The 9,032-nt window shown below is 45.1% G+C and overlaps 1 protein-coding gene across 2 annotated transcripts in view; it reads right to left on the bottom strand.

Moving 5' to 3' along the window:
• Window positions 1-7,459, bottom strand: part of Prkaa2 (protein kinase AMP-activated catalytic subunit alpha 2) — a 51,555-nt gene extending 44,096 nt beyond the window's left edge. The window contains exon 1 of one of the 2 annotated variants that reach the window (XM_075946982.1): window positions 7,280-7,459. In XM_075946982.1, coding sequence (XP_075803097.1) covers window positions 7,280-7,373 — 94 coding nt within the window. In that variant the 5' untranslated portion in view covers window positions 7,374-7,459. The remainder of the gene's footprint in view (window positions 1-7,279) is intronic. The other variant, XM_075946983.1, reaches the window with a different exon arrangement.
• Window positions 7,460-9,032: the final 1,573 nt, after the last annotated feature.

Raw genomic sequence — 9,032 nt, forward strand, 5'->3', positions numbered from 1 at the left:
CAAAAGCTGCACTGACACCCAGGACCCTGCCGTCCTTAGCCTGTGTGCTGGGATGGAGGCCTACATGTTGCCATACTAGCTGTGCTTCCCTCTACGGACATCTGACATATCTGTATTTCCACTCTATTCTAAAGTAATCTGATCTCTAGTAAAGCGAGGGCAGCAATTAAATACAAGTAATTTCAAGTCAGTCTCATTTCCAAGTCAGCTTACTGCCCACTTTGTCAAGGTCCTTATAAGTTTAGAACAAAAAGACAAGGACAGAGATGGAACTGTTCAGGGCCTTCGGACTAGCAGAAATAAAAAATAAATCTGAAGAAAAACATAGGTGTAACTTGTAGTCTTCCAAGTGGCCATTTAGAACTTGTTATTTATATTTTGAAATGTTTCATTTAAAAAATAAATGGGGAACTAGTGAAATATTTACTTATTTCTTGAAAGCTAGGTCTCATGGATAACTACCTGAAAAGCAGAAAGACCAGTGTTCTAGGCACTCTGCTGACTAGACAGAAAGATGGAACCGCAAAGCACCTACTGGTGCACAAACATAACCGTTCTCTCACAGGCTAGCCTACCAGTCTTCACCTTGAAAACAAGTGCTTCTTTTTAAATTAATAATTGGCATTATAAGTATAAATCTCCTTCAGCCAGTCTTTGCCAATCATATACAAAAGATCTATTCTAGGGCTGGAGAGATGGCTCAGAGGTTATGAGCACTGACTGCTCTTCCGGAGGTCCTGAGTTCAATTCCCAGCAACCAAATGGTGGCTCACAACCATCTGTAATGAGATCTGGTGCCCTCTTCTGGCATGCAGGCATGGAGGCTGAACACTATGTACATAATAAATAAATCTTAAAAAAAAAAAAAGATCTATTCTAGTTCTATCACCTTTAGGTAAGTTTGAGAATAACAGAGCATGTCTAACTACAAGAGTTCCAACCCAGAATGAGTGTAGCTTTAAACCATCAATTTAGAGGAGAAATTTTGTTTTATTTTTGTTTTTTTTGTTATTGTTGTTGTTGTTTGAGACAGGGTTTCTCAGTGTGACAGTCCTAGCTGTCCTGGCACTAGCTCTTGTAGACCAGACTGGCATCGAACACACAGAGATCTGCCTGCCTCTGCCTCCTAAGTGATGGGATTAGCCACCACCCAGCTGAGGAAATTTTTCAGAAATTAAAAACATACTGTTTTTTCAACTTTGTCAACCCATATAATCTGTTTCCAAGACATGATCTAGAAACAGCAATACTACAGCCCAATTAAGGAGAAAATTCAATTTAGTTTACTAGGAAGTTTTAATTACTTATTAGCAAATAAGACTTTTTATGCTTTTTAAGAGTGATTTGAAGCCGTGTTAGTCTATGAAGGCTATACTATTTATATTTCTGTTTATTAAGTGTAACTTTGATCAATAAATTTGTATATCAACAATTTAAACTAAGTGTAAATAGTATAACAGTAAAGAGAGAAAGCACATAAAAGGTCCTCACTCCTCTCTTCCACATCTTTATTGCCACATAAAATTTGACAATCCACTATTAAGGTTTTATAGTAGAGATTAATTTTATAAAATCTAAATCTAGAACTATTAAAAATGTATGAGCTCTCAGCAAAACATGCTGAGACAAGTGGCTAACCACAAAGTAAGGCCACCTTCAGCTTCACCGCATACCATACTTAGGAATAAAGTCAAAATATATCCCAGTTACAAGTAAACGCCAGAACAATCAAATATGCATAGGAAAACATAGTAAGCCACAAATCTTTCAGACCTCCTAGGCAAAGATTTTTTAACTATGGTATCAAATATTTGACACCCCACCTCCAACTTTTTTCCTTAGAATTCACTATGTAGACCAGGCTGGTCTTGAACTCACAGAGATATGATCCACTTTTTAAAATGACAAATTTGAACTCAGAACTTCAGAATGTTTGTTTCAAAAGAAACAACTAAAAAAAAAATGAAAAATCGGACTGAAGCTGTAGCTCTGTGACAGAGTGCTTGCCTAGCCCGCCTGAGAACCTCTTACATGGGGCATGCTGGCGCATGCCTTTAATCCTATCACTTGGGCAACTTATTGAGTTTGGTGCCAATCTGGGATACATAAGTTCCTAAGAAATGAATGAAGGCGGGGGGGGGGGAGTCCTACAAAGCACAGAGAATTATATTTGCAACACATATTCACAGCAAGAAACTTGTAGCAAAAGTTTGTTCATTATTTTTAAATCCTTTTAATTCAGCTTAAAGGTTGATGAGCAACTTGTCTTTGCCTGCCTTCCACTGGTATCCAGCATATTTGAAAGGAGGTAAGTTATTAAATGAGGCTGTTTATTTTGGCTAGTGGCGACAGAGGTTGGGAAGCCTACCAGCATGGTGCCAGCATCTACTCAGCTTCTGGGAACAACTTCATGGTTCGTGATCTCAGCAGAAAAGCAGGACATGCAAGTGCATGGGAAAGCCACAAACCACAAAGGGTAAAGTTGCTTTATAACCACTTCTATCCCACCATTACTTAACCTACTAAAGAAAAGCACTTGTTGAGATCAGTGAGACCCTAGATCCTTAATTTCTTGTAATCCCCTGATCTGAGTGCCTACAGCTGCTCTGAGCACGAGACCTTCAGGAGTTCCTGATGGCAGGAGAGTGGTTTCTGGTGGGTTTGGCTGGGCCGTGGCTATCTCTATATGATCTGCCCCTGAACACAATAAAGGGGGCATTGTTGGGGAATTCAAAGATGACCCATGTCGCTGTCTCTCTGTCTGTGTGTGTCTGTATTTTAACCTTCAGCCCCTTGCCCGAAGCTCGCGAACTGGGTGCCAGGGCACAGAGCGCAGACACAGGGGAGTGGTGTGCGGCAAGCACTGATTCCTCTTAAGAACCTAATGACCTCATAAGGGTCCCAGCACCTTTCAGTGCAATGTAGGAATCAAATTCCAATACAGGATAAACCCTATTCAAGTCATATAGCACACCCCAACCAAAAATGGAGCAAATAGCTAGGTTGGGGTGCACACCTTTAATCCCAGGACCCGGGAGTCAGAGGCAGGCAGCTCTCTATGAGTTCTAAAGTTTGAGGCCAGCCTGGTCTACATAGCAAATTCCAGGACAGTCATATCTACGTAGCGAGACCTTGATTCCAAAAACAAAAGCAAACAGAAAAACCCACCAAAACAAGTAATATGCAAATGTAAGAAAATATGTGTATGATAGAAAAATGAAAAGATGGCCAATAGCATTAGTCACTAGTAAAATGCAAAGTTTAAACATCAATGAGCTATTTCACACCAAGTGGAATAACTGTAACAAGTCAAACAGTAGCGGGTGTCAGTAAAGAAACGGAGAAAAATGTTGGTGAGGATACAAACTAGTACAACCATTTTGGAAAAGTTTGTCAGTCTCTCAAAAAGTTAAAAAATAAAGCTATGATAGGAACCAGCAATTCTACTCCTAATTACCTATTCAAGATTTAAAAAAAAGTGTCCCCATCCTTAAGATTTGGAAATGAAGATATGAATTGTTCCCCAAAAGTCTCTAGTTGGTGGCACTACTGAAGGGGAACCGTCTATGAGGACTCTCTTCAATAACAGACTAACCCTTGCTGTGCTCATAGCATGAGGGCCTGACGGGGTGGTAAGAGAAAGTAGGAGGTGGCCTGTATTTCATGCTTCCTATGCTCCCTGTCCTGTGTTCTGCCTCATGACAACACAGAACAAGGAAGGACGCACTGAAAGCTCTCAAATGTGGATGAACTGTATCTTTCTTCCCTTTGGTTGTTTCCCAAGTGTTTTCTCAGGGAAACAACACATGTCCACACAGAGACTGCCCGTGACTGCTCACGGACGTACTATTTGTAAAAGCCTTTAATGTAAAGACAATGTCCAGCAGCTAGTGAATGTGTGGAAAGGGGGGCGGGGCCACATACATACAACGGGAGACTACTCAACAATAAAAGGAACCAATTAGTTAGGCTATGCTAGGTATGACCCTCAAAAACATTGCTCAAAAAGCTAGACATAAGAGGCTCCACACTCAGCAGGGTGGTGGCGCACGCCTTTAATCCCAGGACTCGGGAGGCAGAGGCTGGCAGATCTCTGTAAATTCAAGGCCAGCCTGATCTATAGGTGGAGTTCTAGGACAGGCTCCAAAGCTACACAGAAAAACCCTGTCTCAAAAACCAAAAAGAAAAAAAGAAAAAAGAAAAGAAAAAAAAGACTCAATCCCAATTCTTAGTTTCCAGAAAAGACATTTTATACATACTAGCCATAGATTAGTGGTATCCAGGGTTATGGGTGGGAATGGGTTTAACTGCAAATGGGCAAAATTGATGTTCTACAGCTAAGCTACAATGACAGTTGTTGTACTTGGTAAAATTACTAAAAAAAACTGTTTAACTGTACACTATGCACTTCAACTGTATGCTGTATACTAACATTCAGTGACTTTATGCTATGTAAAGCATACCTCAATAATGTTTTAATATATACATGTATGTGTGTGTGTATATACACATATATATATATATACATTCATGCCTTGGCTAGGGGAGGCGCTCATGAAGGTGCACTCCTGGCAGAGAAGCTACTAGAAGCTGACAGCTGCTCATGGGGCTGGGGGTTGGAGACTAGCTTTCTTCAGATGTGACCCCTAATAGGTTGCCCCCGTTCCAGTGGTTGGCCCTATACTCACACAGTCTGGCGGCACCATGTGGGCTCAGGGTTGAAAAGGAGTACATGAAGTTGAAGGGGAGAGAGTGTGGGATGGATTTGACTAAAAGCACATTATACAGAAGTACAAGACTGTCGAATGACAAGTAAAATGTACTTTTTAGATGCTCACACTTTTGTTTCACCTGTCCCTTAAATTAACTGAACAACTGTAGTTGTACCGATTACAAACCACACGTCTGAGTTTAACATCTGTCATAAATCACCCTGACTAAAAGCAACATAGTGGGGAAAGGGTTATGTTTTAACTCAAAATTCCAAGCTCTGTCCATTTCAGAGACGTCAAGGAAAGAACTTGAAGCAGCCACATCCGCAGTCAAGAGCTGAGAGAAAATACATGCATGCATGTTTGTTCATGCCTGGGCCTCTCTCTACACTTCTACATCCAGGACCCAAACTCAGGGAATGCGCAGAATGGGTGGGTCTTCTCACTTCAGTTAATATAACCAAGACAATTCCCCACAGACATGCCCACAAGCTACCCTGATCTAAGTGATCCTTCATTAAGATTCCCTTCCTAGAAGAGTTTACCTCGTGTGACTCTGACAATTAAAGGTAATTTATCACGCTGGGTGATAATGGCACACACCAGGTGATAGTGGCTCAGGCCTTTAATCCTAGCACTCGGGAGACAGAGGCAGGCAGATCTCAGTGAGTTTGAGGTCTACAAAAAAAAAAAAAAAAAAAAAAACCCTGTCTCAAAAAAACAAAAAAAAAGCTCTTTAGGGACAATCAAATAATGCCAGGAAAATTCCAGCCACACTCATTTTTCTCAGAAATCAAAGGTTCCTTCTGTTACATTTATATTTTAGGAAGCTGGTGCTCAGAACCAGATAGAGAACATAACCTAAATAGATTTAAATTATCCTTTGACGATGGGCTGAGCCAACAAAAGCACTTAACAGAATTTGAGAGGATATAAGGCGAAGTTATATAACTTACCCTAAAATGGTAAAGCAGCAGTTTAGCTTAACTGTGTAACGACCTAACAAAGTAGTTCTCAGCAAAGATGTTGCTAACATCAGTAATCTCTGGATCATCATTATCTCCTGACTATCCACTTTTCTCCCAAGATCCCGACTCAGCTTCATCTCAACGTCACAGCCTTTCACAAGACTTCAAAGAATTTTCCGAACAGTTTAGGTCTTTACAAAAACGTGACCTCTTCATTATAATCTGCCAGCCTTACACAACTGCCCTTCCTTCCGCTATTATCCTTTTCTGAATGGTTAGGGAGACAGGCTTCACACGTGTGTTCTGATCGCCACGGGGGAGACAGGTTTCACAGGTGTGTTCTGATCGCCACGGGGGAGACAGGCTTCACAGGTGTGTTCTGATCGCCGCGGTAGAAAGCCCAGGTTTTGTTCTTCCTAGAACTCTATTGCTAAGAGCGCTCAATACGTGTTTTCTCTTTGTACAAATGGGTATTAGATGTACCAAGGGAACGGGTGTTAATCCTTGCTGAAATGACAAGTCTCTCTCCTTTCTGCTTCTAACCTCCAGTAAAGCAAACCTCAGCACGACATTTCTGGACTGTTTACCCAACGTTTATTCAACACCGAAGAAAGCTAATGTTTCACTTTTAATTCTCAACTTGCTACCACGTGTTTTCAACAAGAGCTGTTAAGACAGGTAATCAAGCCCCATGGGAGTCTTACTAATAAGAAAGCAAAGGAAAGTTTAATACTTAACTAGTAAGTACAGTGTGAAATTTCCAAAGCCGTCTGTTTTTTTTGCTAAGCCTCAGTTGCAATCCTTTCGCCAAAGTAAATAAATAAATAAAAACCTCAAAAATACTTGCCTAAGCAGTTCTGACATCTTCGGCCCCAAATTCCAGCACAAAGGAACGTTTGGCCAGCCCTGACCCCAGAAGCCTTCCTCGAAACATTTTACACACACCAATCAGCCCGCAAAGAAGGGGGACCCCCAAAGTGCTGCCCAACAGACTGCATTCCAGCGTTTCACACACCCAGCAGAAGGGACCCTCCCCCCTCACCTCCTGGCTCAAGCAAGGGCCCCCAGTCAACTCCACCATCAAAGGCCTGTACCATGGAAGAATCTGGGGAAGGCAGGGGCCTCTCAACAAGGCCAAAATTGGAGGGCATCTAGGATGTCAGACCCTGAATCTGCCAATTCTCTGTGACCTTGGGCGTGTCGCGGAAGCCTTGGGGCTTGCGGTCTCTCACCTTTAAGGTGAAGACCACACCCTGACCGCGCCACGTTAAAGGATTGAGGCCACAGGTGACGCTCCACGCTGGGCACCTGGCACGAGTGGGAAACCCACTCCCAACCCACGGTGCGGCGACTCCCCCATCCTCCCCATGCTTCAAGGCCCTTCGGACTGGGCCAGTCGCCCAGCTCTGCAGACAAATGAGCTGAGGGGTAGAGATGGGAACAGGGGGCTCGAAGGGACGGCCGAGGCATGGCCTAAAACGCCGGTTCCCCCCCCCCCCCCGACCCACGCCCGGGGTGCAGCGCGAGGTGGCGGGGCCCCGGCTCGCCCGCGGGCGCTCCACCTGCCGCCCGGCCTCCCGCCCGCGCCGCTGCACTCACTCTTCACTTTGCCGAAGGTGCCGACGCCCAGTGTGTCCCCCAGCACGTAATGTCCGATCTTCACCCTCCCATCGTGCTTCTGCTTCTCAGCCATGTTCCGTTCCGCGCACCGCCTCCCTCGGCCGCGGGCCCTCAGCGCCGCCGCAGCCGCAGCCACCGCCGCCTACCCACAGTGCAGCGGGCCCGGGGGGGCGGGACGGAGACGCCAGGGGCGCGGGGCGCGGTGGGGCTAAGAGAAGCCGGGCGCAGGGGGAACGTGGGCCCGGGTCGCTGAGCCGCGGTGCCCCGAGAAAAGTCCGTGGGAGTGACGCTGGGAGGGGTGAATCTGAGCGCGGCAGAGACGGAAGGAGAACCTGAAGAGAAGTGGGGGCGCAGGGGTGCAAACAGAGAGACTTGCCTGGGGCTGGCAGGGGCGGACTCGGGTGGGCGGCCCTCCCTTACCCCCTGGGATGCGCCTCCGGTCAAGGCTTGTTTGTCTGGGGACATTCTAGTCTTTACCCTCTTCAGATGGCTGCCCATTATTTTATAACTCACGCTTATTTTGTAGTTTCTAGTCGTGTTATTGTTAGGTTTCAAAACCGGGACAAACGGCGAGCCTGGGGCCGCCTATTAATGAATCAGAGGTGATGCTGGCCGCCAGGTTGTCCCGGTATCCCTCCTTCCCCATCTTACAGGCTCCTTCTGGCTGACATACCCCCGCCGCCTACCCTGAACTCTGCAGCCCAGAGACTGGGCTGACCCTTATCCTCAACTCCTCTGGACCCTGTATAACTCAGACATTTTGGCTACACTGGTCCAGCCTCCTCTCTTGCTCTCCCTCCCACCTCTCCTCACGTGGCCATGCTCTGTATGGCCTTGTTCATTCTGGACCCTCTCAGATGTCTCTGCCTCTGCCTGCCTCTGTCCGTTTTTGTCTACAGTAAACCTTTTCCACAGTTCTTAGTTAGGTTTTGCATTGGTGTGAACACACACACACACGACCAACGAGCAAGTTGGGGAAGAAAGGGTTTATTCTGCTTACACTTCCACAGTAGTAAAACTGCTCATCATCGAAGTCAGGGTAGGAACTTAAACATGGCAGGAACCTAGAGGGAGGAGCTGATGCAGAGACCATGGAGGGGTGCTGCTTAGTAGCTTGCTCCCCATGGCTTGCATGACTTGCTTTTTTATAGAATTCAGGACCATCAGCCCAGGGATGGTACCACCCACAATGGGCTGGGCCCTCCCCCATTAATCATTAATTAGTCATTTTCTTAATTAATTTCTTTTTTTAAGATTTATTTATTATGTATACAACATTCTGCCTCGATGTATGCCCGCACACCAGAGGAGGGCGCCAGATCACAGTACAGATGGTTGTGAGCCACCATGTGGTTGCTGGGAATTGAACTCAGGACCTCTGGAAGAGAAGCCAGTGCTCTTAATCTCTGAGCCATCTCTCCAGCCCCCTTAATTAATTTCTTAATTAAGAAAATGCTTTACAGCTGCATCTTTATTCTCTCTGTGTGTCTGTCTGTCGTCTTTGTGTGTTTCTCTCTTTCTCGTTTTTGCCATGGGTGTCAGGTCCCCTGAAACTGGAGTTACAGAAAGGTGCAAACTTCCACATGGGTTCTGGGAATTGAATTAGGAGCCTCTCTCTGGAAGAGCAGTCAGTACTCTTAACCTCTGAACCATCATGTCTCCAGCCCCTTACAACTGGATCTTATAGAGGCATTTTTCTCAGATAATTCTAGTTTTTATGTCAAGTTGACAT

Source organism: Microtus pennsylvanicus, chromosome 13 (assembly GCF_037038515.1).
Source record: "Microtus pennsylvanicus isolate mMicPen1 chromosome 13, mMicPen1.hap1, whole genome shotgun sequence".
In the NCBI taxonomy this organism is placed as follows: domain Eukaryota; kingdom Metazoa; phylum Chordata; class Mammalia; order Rodentia; family Cricetidae; genus Microtus; species Microtus pennsylvanicus.